This window comes from Mus pahari, chromosome 10, assembly GCF_900095145.1.
Source record: "Mus pahari chromosome 10, PAHARI_EIJ_v1.1, whole genome shotgun sequence".
Taxonomy (NCBI): Eukaryota; Metazoa; Chordata; class Mammalia; order Rodentia; family Muridae; genus Mus; species Mus pahari.
In genome coordinates, this window is record NC_034599.1 from 62,927,964 (window position 1) to 62,951,299 (window position 23,336).

Consider the following 23,336-nt stretch of genomic DNA (forward strand, 5'->3'; position numbering starts at 1 on the left):
GGAGAGGAGAGGAGAGGAGAGGAGAGGAGAGAGAAAGGCAGGCGGGGGGGAAGTCAAGATCTTCAGTTTAATCTCTGAAAAGATAACAACACAGACACTTATCAAAAGGAACCTCTGGGATAGAGTGGAAGGCAGGACAGGGAAATGGTTCTTCATGGCAGTGTTAAACACTGAGAGTGAGAGTCAGGGCAGAGCAGCCTCAGACTGTGGAGGCTTCACAGACAATGAAAGTGGCAGTCAGGTATTGGAGATGTTCAGCATTGTTATCAGAAATACATGCAAATAAAGTGAAGCGTTCAAAACATGATAGCTAACGCTAGAGATGGGTGACTTTAAGAAATGCGTATTTTAAAAATGCTATTGCATGAATGGAAACTTGGTATGTGTGCATACGTATCATACACACATATGCAGATACACACACAAAGATGCCTTTAGGGATTTTGTCGTTGATTACTCGGTGAAGGGACTTCATTGTAAAATGATCCTGAAATACAGCCAAAGAGGTATGTCTACCCTGCACCTGACAGTCCCCTTATTATCACAACCTTGGGCACATCTGAAGGCGGGAGTCAATCTGACTCTGCTGTGTAATGGGATGCTCTACATGCACTCAAATGCTTGCAGGGAAGCTGGAGTAAAACATAAACACGTAATTCATAATGTTGAGTTTAAATGTGGCATACGGAGTGTTTTAGGTTTTATGGATGCATAGAAAAGAATCAAAAGTGGGCAGCAATAAGAAAACACTTAAAATTTACCATGCCATTTTTATTGTGATATTTATTGTGTGTGTGTGTGTGTGTGTGTGTGTGTGTGTAGTATGCGTGCATGGATACATGTGTGTGCACTGCTGAGTACAGAAACAGGAGGTCATACAGTGCTCTAGCACTGCGCGACATCTCCAGCTCTATGACTGACTTTTAAAAACCATTTTCTTCTTTCTTTATTCATGAAAATCTTACATGAGAATTATTGATTTTAGAGCAATTTCATTACTATAATATTTAGATGCCAACTATAAATTGTTACTGGAATTAGCTGCTACAGGAGGTATCTTTGTACTCAGAGCATCATCGTAGTAGCCTTAACTCTTTGCCTTGTCTCTGCCAGACTTGCTTACTATGAGATTCGCTATCAGTTTTACAAGAGAGATCAGCTCATGTGGAGTGTTGTCAGACACTACAGTGAACAGGTAACTTCCGCCTACAGTAGCTTGGGGACACACTTCATAAAGCACCATAAAATGGGTACATGAGAGCGTAGCATGGGTGGAAATGGTTATGTGACTGACTTCGGAGTCTTATTAGCCTGTGACTTTGTTGCCGTTGGTGGCTGTTTAAGACATGCGCTCCTGCCGTCCAGGCTGACCTTGAACTTACAGTCTTCCTTTCTCAGTCTCCCCAGCCCTGGGTTCACAGGCATGTCCACCACACTCAGTTGCTTAGTGGTTTCTTTTTATTTTTAATTAATTCATTCATTCATTCATTTATTTTACACTCCATATTTTATCTCCCCCCCATCCATCCTCCGACTGTTCTGCATCCCATACCTCCTCCCCGGCCTCCTGTCTCCATGTGGATGTCCCCACTCCTCACCACATCAGACCTCTAAACTTCGCGGGTCCTCCAGTCTCTTGAGGGTTAGGTGCATCATCTCTGAATGAACACAGACCCTGTAATTCTCTGCTATATGTGTGTTGGGGGCCTCATATCAGCTGTTGTATGCTGTCTGTTTGGTGGTCCAGTGTTTGAGAGATTTTAGGGGTCCAGAGAGTCTCTTGGTTGGGTGCAAATATCTGCACCTGACTCTTTCAGCTGCTTGTTGGTTCTTCTGGAGTACAGTCAAGCTAGGTCACTTTTTGTGGGTGCTCCATAGCCTCAGTAATGGTGTCAGACCTTGGGACCTCCCCTTGAGCTGGATCCCGCTTTGAGCCTGTCGCTGGACCTTCTTTTCCTCAGGCTCCTCTCCTTTCCATCCCTGTAATTATTTCAGACAGGAACAGTTGTGGGACTTTATAATCCCTGTCCCTGCTGGGTTTTGGCTGGGGTGATGTACAGGTCTTGTGCATGGAGGTAATTTCTATTTCTTTAGCTTGTTAAACAATTTAAAGTGTTTCCCTCTAGGCCCCTTCCCCTTTTCAGGGAGACCGTTACCACTTCAGGAAATGTAAAATGCAATTGCAGGAGGGATTCTAAGCCAGCTCCTCCCCATGCAGCCGGTACTGTGTGGGTTGGGTTAGGGTTCAGTGTCACAGGCCACTCTCCAGGGCTGCCTTTGTCATTCCATCTTCTGCTGGGAGATTGTTCTTGTGCTGCATATGAATAATAGGTTCAAACAAATACAAATTTTCCTTATTTTGCCATAATTACTGATGATTCCCTATATAACTTAATAATGGTACAATATTAATGCTAATGAGCATTGAATTTTTTTATTCATTCTTCATGCAAGGTCAGTGTGATATTTCACTTTGCAGCTGGGAAGGCCAGCAGTAAAGACCTGGTGACTTGTCTGAGGTCATGTGACTGCTAAATGGCAATTGTTGATTTTTTTTATTTTTTATTGTTTTGGTTTTTCGAGGCAGGGTTTCTCTGTGTAGCCCTGGCTGTCCTGGAACTCACCTTGTAGGCCAGGCTGGCCTTGAACTCAGAAATCCGCCTGCCTCTGCCTCCCAAGTGCTGGGATTAAAGTTGTGTGCCACCACTGCCGGGCTGGCAATTGTTGATTTAAGACACACACGTTGCGATATCAGGTGTGGAGGTACTTGCTGGTGGCCATGGCACACACTGTCCCTTAAATGTTTTCCCTGTCATCCTCTCTTCCCATTGCTTCCTAAATGTTCTTCAGCGTTCAGAAAGGACTTATCTATTCTCTTTCTTCTTCAGTTCTTGAAGCAGATGTATGTGCTTGTATTGGGTTTAGACGTGCTTGGAAACCCATTTGGACTGATCAGGGGCCTGTCGGAAGGAGTTGAAGCACTGTTCTACGAGCCCTTCCAGGTACTGATTGAAACAAATATCCTGCTTTCTAGTGATATGTATTTGTATTTTAACTGTATATGGCAATGGAATAATGTTCAAATAATAATGAAAAAAAATCATCTTCAGGTTTTTATTTAAAATACTTTAGATGACTTCGAAAGATTATTTCACATTCAAATGAGCACATCTGATGTTTATCTTGGGCAGTAAAGTGCGCCCAGGTTTTCTGGTGTTCCATGTAGTTATGAGTGTCTGAGTGCTGGGTGGATTACAGATGGTGCTGCTGCTGTGGAAAGGACTGCGAGGGGTCCAAGGAGCCGACTCTCCTCCTTTGTGCTCTTATCTCACATGCCCACCTTTGCTTCAAGAGTCCAGAAGCCCAAAGTCATAAGGGTTTTGGAAGGACCATGTGGAGAGAGTAAGAGGGAGGAGAGAGCCAGACAGTGTAGAGCCAGTCCTGTAGCACAGCTAGCCAGTAGCATGTACTGGGAAGCCAGAGGCATGCTGGGAAGCCAGCGGCATGCTGCGATCATAGCCAGTGATTGACACCTGTGCTAGGTTAGGCTTGTAGAATCTGCTAGTATTGTGTGAGTTGAAACCACAGTCAGTGCAAATCTATGAGTATTTAAAGATAGCATGAAAATGGTTTTGTCTCAGTCTCTATGGTTTTTTATACTTTTGTTGTCTTCATGGAATAGTCAAAATGCGGGATTAAAAGTGTTACACTTATTAAAGTTTAATACTGAACTTTTTTTTGGAATCAGGGTGCTGTCCAAGGCCCTGAAGAATTTGCTGAAGGATTAGTGATTGGGGTGAGAAGTCTCGTTGGACACACAGTAGGTGCGTATGATCAATGTGTGTCCGTGTATGTAATTACTACTCTAAAGTGCGTTGTTTATGGAAAGCAAGGGGTTCTATGTAGTAAGAGGGAGTTTGCCTTCCTAATAAACCTTTAAAGTACATTTCCTTCATTTCAACTGGGTGTGTCTTTAACAGTGACCTCCTGGGCTCTCGGTGTTCACAGGATGGATGAGTATGCTTTAAAAATGGTGTTACATCTCTTGATAGCAAAGGTCATAGTAATTTCTTAAATTTGCATATGAGAAGGAACTGTGTAGGTACTTGTTTAAAGCAGGTGCATGCTGTACTGTGCGCAGTGGCAACTGACTTCTTGGTCTGCTCTGTAGGTGGTGCAGCGGGAGTCGTATCTCGAATCACTGGGTCGGTTGGGAAAGGCCTGGCAGCAATTACAATGGACAAAGAGTATCAGCAGAAGAGAAGAGAGGAGATGGGGCGACAGCCTAAAGATTTTGGAGACAGTCTTGCCAGAGGAGGGAAGGGCTTCCTGCGTGTGAGTCTCCTGTTGAGCCTTTAGGAATCTATCATAGATGCACTGAAGCTATGAGACTAATGAAATATGCTTTGTGGCTCTTTCTACTGTGAATTTCCTATGATTTAATGTTTGTAAAATCAATGTGTGCCCTTACATGTGCATGTTGTTCACTGTTAAGTCCATAATCTTATAAAACAGAAAAACAGAAAAAAAAAAAAAAAAATTAGTATGTCTGTGGAGACCTCTAGTGGTTGGTTTGGGGTTAAGCATCTTTGGTTTGCTGGAGACTTGATGATTGATTTCTCTTGCAGGGAGTTGTTGGTGGGGTGACTGGAATAATAACAAAGCCCGTGGAAGGTAGGTAGAAAACACTTCTCTCCTGCACAGAGGGGAAGGGAGTGTGCATGCCAGATGCCATTGATACTCCATGTTTGATTGAGAGGATTACAGACTAAACTTTATATTACAGTTGTGATTATCAATGTGTTATCTTTAGTTGTGATTATCAATGTGTTAAATAGTGACGACTCAGATTTTGAATGATGTTCTCATCAAGACCAGAGAAAATTAAATTCTCTGAGGCCCTCAGTAGCATTTGCCATGTGCTGGGTACATATACATATGCATATATATTTTTATATATTTTTTTTAAAAAAAAAATATATATTTTAAAAGGTACACACACACACACACACACACACACACACACACACACAAATACCTTTTAAAAATTAAAAGGCAATGTTGGAGGAGTAGTGTTGGCACATGTTACATGTCCCAATTTTAAAGCTTGCTGCAGCATAAAGCTACAGTAATTATATTTATGTAGCATGATACTGGCATGAAGGTGGACATGTATGTCAATGAACCCTTGCAAGTACTGGATCTCTGAGATGGGCACCAAGCTGACTCTAGCAGTGGCTTCAGCAGATGGGACATGTGCATGTGGAGAACAGTAATCCAGCTCTTACATACACTGTCTATAAAAATAAACCCGGGATGGAGGAAGTGCCAGAGGCTGGGAGCAGAAGTCAGAACTTAGAAGCAGACACAACAGCTAGTGCTGTGGTCAGGCGAAGCCCTTTTGGACAGGACACCAAGGCATGGGTGACAGAAGACAAGGCAGATAAGTTGGACTCAAGATTTACGTTTTTATGTGTTGGAGGATTCCATGAGGAAAAGGAAAGGACAGTTTGCCAAAATTAAAACAAAGCTTATGCCTTGGAAAATATTGTTTTAAAAAGAAAAAAAAAACAAAATGAGATAAAAGTTTTGTACTATATTTGGTAAGAGATTTATTGCTTGACTATAGGAAGAACTTGTACAAGCTAACAATAAGAAGATAACTCAGATTAAAACAAGCAAAGGATCTGAACAGACCATTCCTCAACAAAGATATGCAAGTGTACACTTTAGTCATCAGGGTAGCGTGGATGGAAATCGAAACTAGAGTTCATTTAACATCAGTTAGGGTCACTCATGTAAGTCAGTGAGGGTGTGGGGCAATTGGAATCTCCACGGCTGCTGGTAGGAGCACGTGGTAGCACAGCCACTTAGAGGAGAACATTCTGCCTGTCCCTCTACAGTTGACCATGGAAATGCTGTGTGTCAGCAAGGTACCCCAAAGTGCTGAAAACAGACATTCAGTCTTACATGCTAATGCTCATAACTTCATTTTTCATCATAGCTAAAACATAAAAAGATCTGTCTATCTCCAATGCATGAATAAATAAAATATGGTATATCTCCTCAATGGAATATTATTCAGCCATAAATGGAAACCAAGCAGTGATACATGTATACAGTGATACACTGCAGATGAATTCAGAATGCGTGATTCTGAGTAAACAAAGCCCAGTCTCGGTATACCTTTTAGTGGGAGCTGCTCAAGTGTGGTGTCCAGAGGAGTGCAGACTGAGTGATTGCTAAGTCTGAAGAGGCGGGAACAGGGGGGGAGGAGGAGGTGTCCCGATGGGTTCAGATGAGGACCGGGGAAATAGAGTGACAGATAGTAGGCACAGAGTGGCTTTCTGAGATGACAAGGATTTTCTAAAATTGATTGTGATGATGTTGTACAGTTCTTAATAGACCAAAAGCATTTAATTTGTCTAGTGGGACATTTTATAGTGTGAACAGAATTTTTAATGAACTGAGTTGTTTTTAATGTACTCCTTGGGCATCCTAATGGTTGTAAGGGAATGAGTGAGTGAGCGTTCTCGCTAAGTTCTCTGATCTCCCAGGCACACACATGAAGCTGTATCAGTCCTTTCAACTCTGTGTGGACTTCAGTACCCTGGAGATCTCTGCCCACCCTTGGCAGAAGCAGAGGCTGAAGTGGTCTGGCTTCGGCCCAGGGATCTGTGCTTTGAGAGCAACCATGTTATCACATTAAGATGAAATGTAGTGTCCCTAGACACCTAAATACTTGTGGTTTTTGAGTTGGCTTGGGTTTTTGTCGAGTTTAGACTTGCTTATGTTAACATACTATCATATATTCGCTGTCTTTGGTTTTGTAAAGGTGCCAAGAAGGAGGGCGCTGCCGGCTTCTTCAAAGGCATCGGGAAAGGGCTCGTGGGTGCTGTGGCGCGTCCGACTGGTGGGATCATAGATATGGCTAGCAGCACCTTCCAAGGCATTCAGAGGTAAGGGCATCCGTATACTGGTGCGGGTGTGCTCTGTTAGCCTGCTCTTAAAGCTCTTGGATGTAATTGGAAGTCATGGTGGCTTTATGAGGCCAAGAACTGTGGAAAGGAGCGAAAAAGAAACGAGTCTTACAGTCCCGTTTTCATTTAGTTCCATTTCATACCCAGGCACTGATAGACAGCAAGGCTGCACAGTGTCTGTGACTTTCCGAATCTGACACTTTCTTTCTCTAAGGAAAGAGTGGATGCTTAGGCATGGCTTTAATAGTTCTTTTCTTCCCTTTGAATGAGTCTTAAAAGTTATTGATAGTTTTTACTCATTTATCTGTGAGTTTGATCAACATCAATTTGTCTGATTTTGGAAGATGCTCACATATTCTCTGCTACATTATTCAGGGTAGCAGAATCCACTGAGGAGGTGTCCAGCCTCCGTCCACCTCGCCTGATCCATGAAGATGGAATCATCCGTCCATATGACAGGCAGGAATCAGAGGGCTCCGACCTATTAGAGGTAAATGCTGATCTTGATGGCTGTAAAATGGAAAGATGCTAGGTCCGAGATGTCATGGGTGATTTTTCAAGTACCTGATTGTGACTCTCTGAAGGAGTCTTCATGGTTTTAGAATAGAATTTGTTTTTCTGTAGGGTGGCCTGGCATGTTGAGGGGAGCTAATTGGTAACTCATTTTCTGTACAGGACAGGAACAAGGCACAAGGGCTTTTCTGTGCAGCAAAGACTGTCTTGGAAGCAGCTGTAGGCTGTTTGACCGTCCCTGTGGCAGCTTGCTTAGTTACTGTGCTTCATTCTGGCTTCTTGCTCTGTGCCTAGTGCTGGAATTCCATTGCTACCCTTTGCTCTCAGCCACAGTCCCTGACTCCTCTGACTGTGAGAATTTAAAATTATTCTGCTAAATAGAACTAGAGGAGAGAAAAAGATTATACATTTATAGTCTTGTTAAATGTTTTAAAAGAATTACTGTATTTTGGCATTTTCTCTTGGCTATAGTTTCATTATACTTAAATAATATACATATACTTAAATTGCTATTCTTCCACGACTGGATTTCCCTCAACAGAGACTTATTAAGATTTTCCTTCTCTATGATAAAGACGACTTAGTTATTCTTAGCTTTCGGTTTTCATTATATGTGATTACATTTTACCTTTTCGTGTGCTTCTAACTTTCTTTTCTTTCTTTTTCTGCCTATACAGCAAGAACTGGAAACACAGGAGTAAATGTTTCCTGTACTGCCTGATTCCATCCTTAAAACTCAAATCAAACTACTATTGTTTAATTGTGTGTGAATCAGACTGAGGGCAGATTTTAATGAAATTTCTTTATAACTCTCCCTTCCATCTGAGCTTTTCAAAATGGTGGCATATAGTTGAAAATTGTGGCTTCCTGTAATTCTACACAGGGCTAAGAGATTGGTGTAAAAGATTCCATGATGCAGGAAATAACTTTGCTAGTTTGGGATTAGGAGTTCAAAGGATATTGAGCCCAGAGCACATCTTTTGCTACAGTTTTGGAAATTATAACACTTGTGTATTAGGTTGTTCATGTACACTTCAGATGAAGTTGGAAAGGATAGATCTGTGCTGTGAATGTCTATGTTTCTGAATGTTCATGATGGAATTATGTAGGGTTCTGCTCCACACAATACTCCAAACTTACTGAAGTTATGGGACTATTAACCTGGGAGGTAGTGTTTTAATAACTAATATGCCATTTCTCTGAGCTTGTCCTTGGACCTGAGATGGTCTTGGCATAGGAATTGTAGTAGAATGTTTCTTCAGTATATTTTTTCTTTTTTAAACTCAGTTATGGCTAAATAAATGAAGTAATTTATGTGGTCTGCACCCCTAGCCTTCATCAGGGATTCCTTTTGAAAACTGAGCCCCATTGCTGGTTACGCTTACCTCATAATTAACTGGTTTTAATTATTGTAAGTAGAGTTAATAACAGAACATGTAATTAGGCAAATTACCTCTGTGGCAGCTGAATGTATAGATATCTCTCCTTTTATAAACCAACTCTTAGAGGTCAGGGAGATGGCACAGTGGACGAAGTCTTCCTAGCAAGCACAAAACCCTGAATGTAGATCTATCTCCAGGACTCAGAGGAAAGCCACTCGCCGTGGGTGGTACCTGTCTGTGCTCCAGTACTGGATGGGGCTGGGGTCGGAAAACGGGCAGAACCTGGGGTTTGTTGACAGCCACCTCACTTACTTTTAGTGAGTACCAGATTTTGTGAGAGACCCTGCTCGAAATCAGAGCAAAACAAAAGATAGTAATAGAGGAAGACACCTGATAATGAGCTCAGTCCTCCACACATTCACAAATGTTCACATGCATATGCAACACATAACATGTGTGCACCCCTTCACACACCTGCACAAATGGACATGTGCATGTGGCATTGACACTTCATAAATTTAATCCCCAGAGATTTTTCTTGATGCGAACAAAATAACTATAAATTATCCTTTATACCCCAGATAATGCCCAAAGTAAATGATATTTTAATTATCTATTTAAAATGATAATGGGAATGTTTAATTTTGTGCTTTAACAGTGTCTTATCTATCAACTAATATTGAAGCCAAAGTAGAAACAGATCGCTAGTATATATTTGAAATTAATGAAACTGTTAAATACAAGCTTTTTTTTTTTTTTTTTTTTGGACAGAGTCTACTGTATAACCCTGGTTGGCCTGGAACTCTCTGTATAGACCAGGCTGGCCTTGAATTCACAGATATCTTTCTGCTTTTACCTCTCATATGCTGGGATTTAAAGGCATGCATTTATGTTTTTAAATGCATAGTTATAAGAAGCAGTTAATTGAACACTTTATGTCTAAAGCAAAACTGTAAAGAGAATATAACTGATGTCTAAGACCAGACAGCACTGGATGGACAAAAGAAATGACTTGCATCCTTGTCTGGGGCATAGCTCAGGTAAAGCAGCATGTACAAGGCTTGGGTTTAAACCCTGGCATTGCCACGCTCCCCTCAAAACAAGACTTCTGTGCTCATGAGACCACATATAGAAAATATGTAAATATTAATAGTAGCCAAAATACAAAAACAAGAAGCTTCTAGTGCCTGGATGACTGGGGATAGGCATAGTGTCCCCGTGCGTGCAGCTTCTGTGAGAGTCAAGCACAACCTGTGGCTTCAGATGCTACAGCTCCTTGTGTGAGAGACACAAGTTTTAGTTTTTCTGAATATATTCCAATTTTACTGAAACCTTGTGATCCTCTGAAATCTGGGGTTATTTATTTATTTATTATGTTTTATTTTATTTTTTAGCTCCTTAGTGATTCTTCTGATTTCTCTTTTTATAAACGTATGTATTAAGCAAAAACGTTATTTTAGCTAAGGCTATAGTCATCTTGTGTGGCTTTTTAAGTTTTTGTTATAATGTCATACAACCCTTTAAACTGTAATATACTGTAATAATTTTGGAAGAAATAGAAGGTAATTGTTGTAGGGTTTGGTAGCTTGTAACTGAGCTCAGCTCCTGCAGCTCTCTCCATCTTGCTGTGGTCAGAGAGTTGAGGAGGAAGCACATTCTGATTATGTAGACTCTGCTGGATGGAGTCCTTAAGGGGTAGGTGGGACTAGACCTGTAAATGTCAGAGTCCTAGAGTAGTAGATTTTATCTTCCTTGCTCTTACTGTAATACTGACTTATTCTAAATAATTTATTTATTTTGCTGATGGTTCTTAATGGGCATACAAGATTTAATGTGGTTTCCTTGTTTTTCTACCTAATTATGTTTTTCTGTGCTTGGAAATGTTTTGCTAACACTTTAACCCTTGCCTGTCTACTCACTGAGGTAATCTTGCATTGTGTAATCTGTTCTTCCCTCCAACACTGGTTCTTGTACTGTACTCGGTGATATTATTAACTCTGTGATAAATACCACTGTACATTTGCATTTTGCCTTTTCATGCCGTGTGCTGTTTCCTTAGAATTAATTTGAAAGGGATGAAAAAGAATGGGTACAGGATCCTTTCCTTTACCAAAACGTTACTAAATTCCTCATGTTAAGTTTTGTGTTCGTCAGTCTGGTCTCTTGTTACCCTCCCTGACTGTATCTTGCTCTGAATTTCAGAGTCTAGTGTGTCTTTAATAGCACTGAAAAGATGTTCTCAGTGTATCCTGGTGATAAGTTGTACATGAGGGCTCTTGGCCACTGAAGCACAGCTTGATAAGGAATGACCATGTGAGAAGAGAAGCAGGCTCCCCCAGCTTCTCTGGATTAAACCTGCCGTCATGTATATTCCTAGATCGAGCTAAAGGCACTACATTATTATAGTGTGCTATCCTGTTTTCCTGTTTTCTCTGAAGAAACTGAGGGTCTGATGGTAAAACGTTGTTGAGAATTCACAGGGTGAACTCTGAAACCAGTGTCCATCTCTCCTCCGAGATGCGTTCTGAAGATGCCGCTTCAGCTCTGGGAATTCTCTTCCTCATTTATGGCTTTTGCAGTCCTTGTTTGTGGCTCCTTTTGTAATTAGCAGGGAATGACTAGAGACTGACATATTTGTAATTAAGATGTGGGTTCCATTGCCTGCACCACAAATGAAAACTGGACTTAAGCTTTGCAGCCACAACACCAAGCATGCTTTCCTGGCTGTGTGTGTGCTGACTGTATGATCCTGATGCCATAGGGGTGTGTTCTCAGTCATGCAGCAGGACAGCCTTGTTCACTCAGTTTGTCTATCTTCTGTATTTTATGCCCATGTATTATTTGAACTTTAATCACCCATTGTAGGTTATATCAATGATATTTGTTAGTATTTGTTATAAAAATGTATTTGTTTCTAATGTGTATTGACTAATTTAAGTCAGTAATTTTAAGATACTTGAAAAAGAAAATAAATATTTTATTGGCTACAATTTATAATTGGATTATTTGTGCATTGGGAATAAACTGCAAATATTTTGAAATGCTAGAAATTCTTTGTGTTCATAATTATCTATTTTAGTCAGAAATATAATTTCATACAAAAATGTTTCTTTTCAACTTGTGCTTAATCTACATGGCCAAATACATAGAGACAGCAAAGCCCTTGCAGACGTATCATTATGTGGTATATTATCCTGTCCAAATAAGTGGTTGGGTCTCAGATTTAAAAAAAATTATTGTGTATATGTCTGTGTGTGTGCCTGGGTGCATGCCTGGGCACCATGTGCATGACTGAGCCTTTGGAGGTCAGAAGAGGGCATCAGATTCCCTGGAACTGGAGTTACAGGAGATTGTTGTGTGGATGCTGGGAATGGAACCTGTGCTCTTTGAAAGAGAAGTCAGTGCTCCTATCCACTGAGCTGTCTCTCTAGCCCCTGGGCCTCAGCTTTTAAGGAGGGTCGGTCACATACTTCTCTCAAAGGAACCTGAAGAAAAAGGTGAACCATCCTGTGAAAAGAATTTCAAAACCATATTTCTGAATTTTATGTCTATGCCACCCCAAGTCCTTGCCAGGGAAGGACCCTTTAAGGACCACTGCAACATTAATGTGGTGGTTTTATGTTACCATATTTATATATGCTTAATGAAGATGTGTGATTGTTTCTAGCTGATAGCTTTGAATTTTTTAAGTTACTAAGAACAAAATGCTTTTCATCAGGCGCTCACTTGGTAAGCATTCCGCCCATCTGTGCAATAGTGAAAAGGAGCCTTAGCTGTTTTGTAAATAGGCTGTTTTCTTGCTGCAGATGCCAGTATCCTGTATTCTGGTGTTGTTTCTAGTGTACCTTTTCCTAGCATTGATTATCATTCGCTACTATACAAATTATATTTAAATACATGTAGTTCCCAAGTCTTAACTCTTGCTTCTTTTTCAGAATCATATCAAGAAGTTGGAGGGCGAGGCCTACCAGTTCCACTGTGCCGTTCCTGGGAACAAGAGGGCTGTCCTTATGATCACAAACAGGTATCGCCTGCCTTCCAGATGCACCCAGCTGTGCTCATACTCACAGGAGGACTTTCAGAGGCCATGGTGACAGATGGTCAGGGGCAGGATGACTATTTCCATACGTCAGAGACACACAGCTCTGGATAGCTCTCTGCCGGCATGTCCTCCAAGCCCCTCATTCTGGAGATGCAGAAGCTCGGCCCAGCTTGGCTTAGGGCTCATCCAGAGGCAGGAGCTGCTGAGGACACAGTGAGCGTGGCCTTCCTCTTGCAGTGACGACACTGTAAGGAGACACTTCCAATAGAAGAGGGCAGTGTCACTTTCCCTTGTAAGGTTTCATGTGGGTTGTTGGCAGATCCCTTTTCAGGGTGGTGGTATTCTGGGTGCCCATCCTAGCTCTTTCTGAGTGTTTTGGAAATAGCAGACACCTTCTCCAGAGAAAAGGGATTTGTGCTCAAATATCCTGGGATTTACCCTAGAAATAAACTTATCTCCAGATAACTACTGTAAATCAACCATTTTCAAAGTGCTGTATTTTGTAGGATTAAAGCTGATTATGTAGAGTAGGCACACTCTGCTCAGTGTTCTTTCTCTTTATGCCCTCCCTCCCTGCCCAATCCATCTCTTTCTCCCTCCCTCTACCCCTTGCCCTCTCCCTCCTGTTCCCTCTAATGTATCCATCCCATCCATCTGAGTTTTGGAAACCAAACCCAGGGTGTAATGGTTGCTAAGCTGGTGCTTTCCCATGGAGCTGCACCCCAGCTCCTCACAATTCGATTTAAATGTACCTGGAAAAGCAAGAAAAGGTGAATGAAGTACAGAATCTAGATTTTGAAAAGAGCCTTTCTAAAGAGGTTAGCTATAAGGAAGGGTTATTCAATCACTGTATTGGTCCATTAGTTGCAATGTGAATACGGGCTGTAGAGATGGCTTGGCAAATAAGAGCACTTGCTGCTCTCGTGGGGGCCCAGATTCAGTTCTCAGCACCCACCTTGGGCTGATGCCTCTGACATCTGCGGGTATCTGCACTTACGTGCACACACCCATACTCACACACACACACTTCAAAATGAAAATAAGCCTTTGAAAAATTCAGAGCAGAGGTCTTGGAGACTCCATACCAGCATGTGTCACCCAGGAGATGACAAGATTTGAACTGTGATCGTTGGAGCAGGAGAGAGAATAGAGACTTCCTATGGTAGGAGAATGTGTAACTGTAGTGCTCAGAAGAAGAGAGTTTAAAAATGCACAGAACAGTAAGTTGTCTTTGGCACAAGGCTTTGCTATCTGATACTGCACTGGGCTTAGGGTCAGGTATGTGGATGCTTAGCAGAGACAGGCTAGACCTGTGTGGGGGTGTTGAAATGTCACAAGAAGGAAGTCACCACTGGCTCTTGCTCGGCAAGGTCCAGGGGTCCTATAGCTATCCATTCCAAACAATTCCAAACTTCTCACAGTACCCCCTTGAGAGACAGCATCAGGAGCCCGCTTTAATTCCCCTGCCCATTGATCACCAGGTTCATTCAGGTCTGCCTTCCTGAACACCCAGGTTTAGCCCAGTCTTCTCTCTCCTTACAGTCACTGTCATAGTGAGGCTGTCAAGGTTTCCTCTTCAGGCTTTGCAGCAACTTCCGGTCCTAATATTCTATTCCAGGCCCTGACCCCCAACTCTCTCTGCTTGTCACCAGAAGTATGTCTAAAATAACCTTCATATAGTATACAATTACTCATAAGTTAAAGTTGTAATTTAAAGAGGACACTAAAATCATTCTAAAGTTAGACATTACGGTGATTTTTCTCGCCAGGGCATGTGTTTGGTGTCTCAGCCACAGACCACCACACTCCCCAACAAGCCTTTCCTTCTGCTTGGGGTTGATGGCACAGGCTGTTGTCCCCGCTGCTTGGGAAAGCAAGTCAAGAAGACAACAAGGTCAAGACCTGACTAGGGTACAGATTGAGTTGAGGGCCAGCCTGGGCAAAGTTGTGAGGCCTGCCTCAAGATGCATGGGAGCAGAGCTGAGTGAAACAGTGCTTGGCTAACACTTGCAAGGCCTTGAGTTCAATTCTGAGTACCACACAATTGCTTTTCACACTTAGTCTCCCAGAGTATCTGTATTGTCTAAACAGTCGCTGCCTCCGTAAAGAGAATACCCTCAATTCGTGGTTAACTTGAACTCACCCTCCGTGCCATTGGTGCGGCCTGCTTGTTTCCAGTGCTCTGAGTTCCTGGTGGCATTCGTTGTCTGTGTGTTCATTTTCCCTTCTGGGCACGGGTGCCTCTCAGCCAGAGTCCTCATCTTTATTCCTTCCTCCTGCACCTACATGGTGTTTGAATTCACAAATATACATTTCTACTTTTACTGTTTTGGGGGGAGACTTACAATCAGGTATGGTTACATCAATTATTAATCTGACTCAGTGACTGGGAAATCAGTCTTGGTGTCCTTTAAGGATTATGCTATTTTTTTATTGTTATTCAGTAAAATGAGACATTTCTCCTGTGATATACATTAACGTTAAAATGTTCAAGCCTGTTAGTAGGTCCAAAGTGAGTCTTTGCTGACATTTGGGCTTGTGACATTTCCTGTATGATGTGTCTTGGCTGGAAGGCGTAAGTGACTGACAGGAAAGAGCAATTAGGAAGACTCCCAGCACATTGGCTCCTCTTCAGGGGCTTCTTCTCGCTTCCCAGATGAGGGTACATCCTGCACCTCTTGTGTTTCAAATGTGTTTTAACTCCGTTGTTTTGCTGGTTCAAAACCAAAAACAGCATTTCTGAATTCTGCAAGATTGACAGAAGGGGCATTTTTAAAGTCCATTTTGTTTGGTAGAGAGTTATATTGTATTCCATTTAACATTTACATAGACTTTTTTTTTTAATGAAGAGCATACTTTTCTGTGAGTGAATTTTTAAATTTTTATTATTATTATTTTTATTTTATTTTTTACAGTCCAGTCGTTGCCTCCCTCATCCCATTTCTCCCTTCTGTTTCCAAGAGGATGTCCCCTCCCCCACCAGGCCACCCCACTCTCTGAGGCCTCAAGTTTCGGAGGGTTAGGCACAGCTTCTCCCACCAGTCCTCTGCTATATAATTCTTGGGGGCTTCGGACTAGCTCTTCTATACTGCCTGGTTGGTGGCTGAGAGATCTCAGGGGTCCAGGTTAGTAGAGACTGCTGGTCTTCCTATGGGGTCGCCCTCCTCCTCAGCTTCTTCCAGCCTTTCCCTAATTCAACTACAGGGTTCCCCAACTTCAGTCCAATGGTTGGGTGTAAGTGTCTGCGTCTGTCACAGTCAGCTGCTTGTTGGACCTCTCAGAGGACTGCCATGCTAGGCTCCTGTCTGTAAGCACACCGTAGCATCAGTAATAGTGTCAGGCCTTGGAGCCTCCCCTTGAGATGGATCCCAAGTTGGGCAGGTCACTGGACTGCCTTTCCCTTAGTCTCTTTTCCATTTTTGTCCCTGCAGTTCTTTTAGATAGGAACAATTCTGGGTCAGAATTTTTGACTGTGGGATGGTAACCCAGTTCCTCCACTTGATGCCCTGCCTTTCCACTGGAGTTCCCTCTCCCCACTGTTGGGCATTTCATCCAAGTCCCCTCCCTTTGAGTCCTGAGAGTCTCTCACCTCTGAGGTTTCTGATGCTATCTAGAGGCCCCCCACCTCTCCCCACACCTCAAGGTTGTATATTTCCATTCATTCTGCTGGCCCTCAGGGCTTCCATCATGTTTCCACCCTCATGCCGATTATGTCCCCCCTTTCCCCTCCACCCTGTCCCACCTAGGTCCCTCCCTCCCTCTGTCTTCTGTGATTGCTTTCTTCTCCCTTCCAAGTGGGATTGCAGCATCTTTACTTGGACCCTTCTGCTTGTTAACCTTACTGAGTTCTATGGATTGTATCCTGGGTATTCTGTACTTTTTTGGCTAATATCCATTTATTAGTGAGTACATACCATGCATGTCCTTTTGGGTTTGAGTTATCTCACTCAGGATAATATTTTCTAGTTTTATCCATTTGCCTGGAAAACTCATGATGTTCTTAGTGGCTGAGTAGTATTCCATTGTGTAAATGAACCACATTTTCTGTATTCATTCTTCTGTTGTGGGGCATCTTGGTTGTTTCCAGCTTCTGGTCATCACAAACAAGGCCGCTATAAACATAGTGGAGCACATGCCCCTGAGGTATGGTGAGGCATCTTTTGGGCATATACCCAATAGTGGTATAGCTGGGTCTTCAGATAGATCTATTTCCAAGTTTCTGAGAAACGTGATTTCTAGAGTGGTTGTACCAGTTTATAATCCCACCAGCAATGGAGGAGTGTTCCTCTTTCTCCACATCCTCACTAGCATCTGCTGTCACCTGAATTTTTGATCTTAGCCATTCTGACTAGTGTAAGGTGGAATCTCAGGATCGTTTTGATTTGCATTTCTCTGATGACTAAGGATGTTGAAGGTTTCTTTAGGTGCTGCTCAGCCATCGAGATTCCTCAGTTATGAATCCTCTGTTTAGCTCTGTACTTCATTTTTTGATTGGGTTGTTTGGTTTTTGGAGGTTAGCTTCTTGAATTCTTTATATATTTTGGATATTAGCGTCTATTGGATATGGGATTAGTGAAGATTCTTTTTCCCTAATCTGTAGGTTGTCAACTTGTCCTATTGACTGTGCCTTTTAAAATGTTTATTTTTGAGAGTTTTATGCATATATACAGTGAAATATGATCATATATGCCCCATTTCTCCCTTCCAACTGCCCTTGTCTCTTCTCCCAACATGCCTCTTCCTTAACTTCATGTCCCCATCTTCTTCTATCTTTTTATTTTCTAAGTCTGATTTTTACTGATAATATGCACATGAATATCTGCTATCCACTGGATCACAGGAAACCTACCAGTAGCCACACTCAACACAGAATGATTCTCCCTCCCCAAGGGAAGAGCTCCAGTGCAGAGCTCCTCAGTATGGGACCTGGAGACCGGATGCCCTATAGCTGGGATTTGGGTTAGCTTGATCTTGTGCACATCTTGTAATGGTAGCCACAGAGGCTTTGAGTTCCTAAGTGCAATAGCCGTGTCATGTCCAGAAGACAGCATTTCCCAGAATCCTCTCGCCCTCCAGCTGCTATATTCTTTCTGCCTGCTCCTCCCTGAGGCCTGGGGCGAGGATAAATATTTCCCATTCCTCTTTGTTCAGCACTCAGCTTCCAACCCTTGGCACCCTATGGGGGTCAACTTTTGTTGTTTACTAAACACACACAGAGTAAAGATGGAGCTGATCTGTGGCCGTGCCTGTTTTCTTTTCCAACACAGGCGAGTACTGTTCATAAAGGAGGTTGAAATCCTAGGCCATATGTCTGTGGACTGGCAGTGTCCGTTTGAAGATTTTGTGTGCCCTCCTGAAATCCACGAAAATCTGCTGAAGATTTCAGTTAAGGTGAGAAAATATGAGTCAGACCTTCAGAGTCAGAGAGACCCAGTCACAGTTACACAGGCAGACCGTGTGGAGGAGCAGGGCCATCCCTGTGCTGATGCATGCTAAGCTGTAAACAAACAACTAATTTTGTGTAACTCCTAATTTCTGACATAGAGTATAATATCAATTGATCCACCAGAATTGCTTCTGCCTTTTGGTAAAATTAAGCATTAGTGAGTAGGAGTTTTTGTTTCTTATGTACACCCATTTGCTGTAACCTTAGACATTTCTACAGATATTCTTTTTGCTAAGCAATTGGTCGACTAAGTGCCTCAGGGAAAGTAAGTGTTCCGCCTAAGGTCAGCTGGGCAGGCCAAAGCACTTGCTGTGCAAACATGGCCCCTGAGTTCGATCCCCAGAACCCCATGGAAGGAAATGACCCTGCAGAGTTGTCTTGACCTCTGCTCACACCTACTTGTCAACACATCACACTCACAAACCGTTAAAAATAGATTAGGTCTAAATAGCCCCGTTTATGATCTGGTGCACACAGAATGTGAATACAACTTACATATGTGTGACCTGTGTCTTTCCTCCCATCCTTTTCTAAGGATGGACTTTGCATTGCACAGTATGGGGTTAGCAGAAGTTATACCTCGTCTTTGCTGGGTTTCAGGCGTACCCACTATTCACACACAACACACACACACACACACACACACACACACACACACACACACTCTAGATGTATTTTTATCTTTCTTAAGAAAACATACACAGTTGGCATTGTGTATAATATCTCTGTTTTGCTTAAATAACAATGATATTATCCTCTTTACTGAAACTCTCCAAACAACATTTCCTAGAGATTTTGAATGGGTTTACAGTGGTTGTCCTTTACTTCTCTCATTATAGACATGCATAGACAAGAGACTCCCAGCCTGCCCATGTGTGTTCTGGTGCAGATTGTGGCCTAGAGCATCACAGCACAGGGCGCCCTGGCAGGAAACAGTGCCCTGGAGCCGGGGCATACTGTCCATGCCTAGTTCACAGTTCCCTGGTTACCACCTGTCTCTCGGTTACTTTTCCCTTGCTGGAGTAAGAAAACACCACGAGAAGGCAATATATAAAAGAAACAGTTTAATTGGGGCTTTGGGTTTCAGAGGATGGGATCCATGATTCTGGAGCAAAGGCATTGTGACTGGAACAGCTGAGCACTTACATTGTGATCTGAAAGTGGGACGCAGAGAGAGAGAGAGAGACTGGGCGTGGTGCAGTCTTTTGATCCCTCAAAGCCTGTCCCCAGCTACACACCTCCCAACAAGGCCACACCCCTAATTCTTCCCAAATAGTTCCACCAGTGAGGTACCAAACATTCAAACATATGGGAGCCAATCTCATTCAAACCACTGCAGAATCTTGGCTTCGCATCAGTGGTGAGAATTGACTCAGTGTATTTTCACACTGTGTAAGAATTTTATCTATCAGCAGATGAAGGGGGGCCCTTTTGATCCGCCACTTGCCTGTCAGCTGTCATGCGTTGTCACAGTGTGATCCTGTAGGCTATTTATTGTTGCCTGCAGAAGCCTTTATTTTACACAAATAGGTCTATAAATCCTGACTGTAATGTGCAGCCACTCTCCTTGTAGCAAGGTGATTTATTTCACTGCATACTTGCATGTATGCGTTCTAGTAGTGTAGTGCTTATAAAATAAGTTGACATTTAAGCATCCAATTAAAGATTATGGTTTTTTTTTTCTTCTAAAGAATAATTCCTTTCCTGTCATTTCTTTTAAAACCAGGAGCAGAGTCTGTTCCATAAAAAAGACACTACCAGTCTAGGCCATCTTCGGAAAATTTACCTGAAGGATCCCATCACAGCCAAGGTAAGGAGTTCGTTTTCACAACCCCCTCAAGGTTTTTAACCCGAAACCTTTACAAGCTGGGGTAACAGCTAATCACTATTATCTCTTGCATACTCTCTACTACTGGTAATTTTTAGTTAATGCTCCTGTGGATGGTGGGCTGGGAACTCACCAGAGTGGAAGGTCATGGTTCACACTGCATGGGTGGGTGGTACAGGCTGGAAGGGTCATGGTTCATACCTCATGTGAGGTGGTAGCCTGGTCCTTGTCCACACCTGCATGGAGACTCTGGCCTCTGCCTTCCCCTACCCTCAGGGGAGCCAGAGGTCATTGTTGCAGTTGATAACCCTGCTTTTCCTTCCAGAGAGCCTTTGATGCCATTGAGAGTGCACAGTCAGCAAGGCAGCAGCAGAAGCTCATGAGGCAGTCTTCAGTTAAGCTCCTCAGGCCACAGGGGCCGTCTTGACCATGGATTCTACAAGGCTTCTGAGGGGGAAGCAGCCGCTTCAGAGGGCCTGCTGAAGTGAACATTTCCAGCAATTCCTTAGCTCTGGGTTTTGGTTTTTCTTTGTTTTTTGGTTTGGTTTTTTTTTTTGTTTGTTTTTGACTCTTAATTTTGAGTCTTGGGAACTCTGGATATATTAGGAGTCTACTGCTACATGTGTAGGTCAGACCTCAAAGAAATACCATTTCAGCTTGGAGAGACTTCATTAATATTAAAATTGTGAAGCAAAGAGTGGTGGGCTTGTTTTTAATTAGTCTTTACTGAAGAAAGGAGATTTTAAAATGAGTAGTATTATTTGAAAGGTTTTATTCAGACAAATAGTGGATACTCTTGACATTTGTTTAAAGGTAATTTGTGCAATAATTGCACTAAGAGAACACTTTTGGTAAACCAGTCAGTTGACTGAAGAAATGTACCTAAAGGAGAGGTGGTGCATTTTCTATGTTCATTTTATGAAAATGTTATTTTTCTTCTAGTAGGATGAGTCTTACACGGGTGCTTTTCTTCTCCTTTCTATCGAATCTCAGAACATGGGCGGTCTGGCAACTTTGGTGGGCAGCCCTGCACCGCTGTCTGTAGCGAGGCACCCACCAGATGCCAGAGTGGGTACTTTCTGGGTGGCCTCATGAGCACAATGACAGATTTCTGAGAAATAGAAACTGAGAAATTGCACTATGAGCTCCTCAGCATTCAGGAATATATAAAATACAATATTTTTTATATTTCCAGAGATTTATTTTAGAATATAAAAGACTGCAAAGGGCGCCATAAATAAACATTTAATTCTAATGCATACCTGTAAATGTCTTTTAAATACCTGTTAAGAAGAATGAAAAATCCCTACTTACTTTTTTGTGTAGGTTTTCTTCAAGGTCGGTACAGAGTTGGGAAACGGGTGTTCCCTGTATGCATCAAGCTGCTGTCCTTCCTCATCTCCCTGACGCTTGTTAGGTCAGGGCTGCCCGTTGGCAGGCCAGGCTAGGCAGATGGCACGGGCTGCCTGTTACTCTGAGGGGTTTTATTTCCTTGGGTGGACCTTTAGTGTTGTTCAGGGTGTTGACCATGGCACTGAGTTAAAGCGCACAGTCAGCAATAAAATGAAGAAGGTATGGATGCTCTGCTTGTCTTGCTCTGCCTTTGTTGATGTGGGTCCTCCTTCTACCCTCAATGCCAGTCACACTTTTAAGATTGCACAGGAAGAGTTCTTAGCTCCCCACTGCTGCTTCATGTTTCTCTAAGGGAGAGTACAGAAATCAGTGTCTGATTTTTAGTAGTTGTTAGATTTTTAATTCAATTCCTTCCTTTCTTTTCATCACTATGCCCCCCATCTCCAGTTCCTTTTTTCCTTCCTTCCTTCCTTCCTTCCTTCCTTCCTTCCTTCCTTCCTTCCTTCCTTCCTTTCTTTCTTTCTTTCTTTTTTTCTTTCTTTTCTTTCTTCTCCTTCCTTTCTTCCTTCTCTTTCCATCCTTTTGATAGGGTCTCACAATGTAGAACAGGCTGGCCTTGAACTCACAGAGATCTGCCTACCTCTGCCTCCCAAGTGTTGGGATCAAAGGCATGTGCCACTGTGCCTAGCTTAATACCTTTATTCCTGTTAAGAAAATCATTACATATAAAACTGATAGCTTTAAACCTAATTGAACTTTCAGGAGCTAGAAGGCAGTGATAAGCCTAGCAAGTACACTAGCAGTCTATGTCTTTAAAACTGACTTAATAAGGGATTTGAATATCTGACTGCATTTTTCATGTTAATCCCAGCTGTCAATGGTATTATAAATATTTAAGGCATTATATTGCACTGATGGTTTGTTCCAGAAACAAATGTACAGAACATTAGACTAGGAACAATCAAGTCTATAAACTCATTGTCTCAGTTGATATCTGTGGCATTTTTATTTGATATAGTGTTCTGGTACAGGAGTAACCGACTGGTTGTATGTAATTAGGTGTGTGGTCTTTTTTACAAATGCATTCAGAGGCAGTGACTTGCTTATAACTTTTTGAGAGAAATAAAACATTGTTACATTGTTTATATGTGTGAGATGTCTGTGTTTGTGCTAAATACTAAAGTTTCATTCTCTTCTTTATTTCAACATTCCCCTTTGCCCACCTGCTCTCCTGATAGTCAGAAGGCAGGTGAGACATTGCAGAGAGTTTGACATGGTGCTGGTGAGGGAAAGCCTGTTCTAAGGCCCTGAGCCTCCCTCCCACAATGGAGCTGTGTGGCCCGGCTGCAGCACTCGGGAGCACAGCATTGCACTGAGCTCCTAATGTCATGAGTTCTCAGTCACTTGGAAGAGTGACAGGGATGCTAAGGCGGGCATCCTGGGGTGGAGGGCAGAATTCACTGGCAGTCTTGGGCATGCCTTCTCTGCAATGGTCTTGAAGATCCGGAATGCTTCTCCCAATCTCTTGCAACCCCTTTAGTCTTTCCATTCCTGGCTCCCCACCTCTCCCACTGGGTACAACATTTTGAAAGCCCTTCAGGCACTGAGTTATCAGATGGGTAGAGGAGGCTCACACTGGGCCTGTAGCAAGGCAGATACATCAAAATCCAAAGTGAACAAACATTAGAAGAATACCCTTGGGCTTTCTAGGAAAATCTAATATGGGATAAACTTCTTACTGGGGTTCCTGGGGGGGGGGAATAGTGGTGTTCTAGCTTAAATTACGTATGAG

At 42.5% G+C, this 23,336-nt stretch overlaps 1 protein-coding gene across 4 annotated transcripts in view; it reads left to right on the top strand.

The window, feature by feature from the left end:
* Vps13c (vacuolar protein sorting 13 homolog C) overlaps positions 1-22,044 on the top strand; it is a 155,572-nt gene extending 133,528 nt beyond the window's left edge. For all 4 annotated transcript variants that reach the window (XM_029543807.1, XM_021206145.2, XM_029543808.1 and 1 more), the window contains 11 exons: positions 1,114-1,195; positions 2,889-3,002; positions 3,749-3,824; positions 4,172-4,335; positions 4,629-4,674; positions 6,836-6,959; positions 7,356-7,470; positions 12,811-12,899; positions 18,185-18,308; positions 20,090-20,173; positions 20,517-22,044. In XM_029543807.1, coding sequence (XP_029399667.1) covers positions 1,114-1,195; positions 2,889-3,002; positions 3,749-3,824; positions 4,172-4,335; positions 4,629-4,674; positions 6,836-6,959; positions 7,356-7,470; positions 12,811-12,899; positions 18,185-18,308; positions 20,090-20,173; positions 20,517-20,618 — 1,120 coding nt within the window. In that variant the 3' untranslated portion in view covers positions 20,619-22,044. The remainder of the gene's footprint in view (positions 1-1,113; positions 1,196-2,888; positions 3,003-3,748; positions 3,825-4,171; positions 4,336-4,628; positions 4,675-6,835; positions 6,960-7,355; positions 7,471-12,810; positions 12,900-18,184; positions 18,309-20,089; positions 20,174-20,516) is intronic.
* Positions 22,045-23,336: the final 1,292 nt, after the last annotated feature.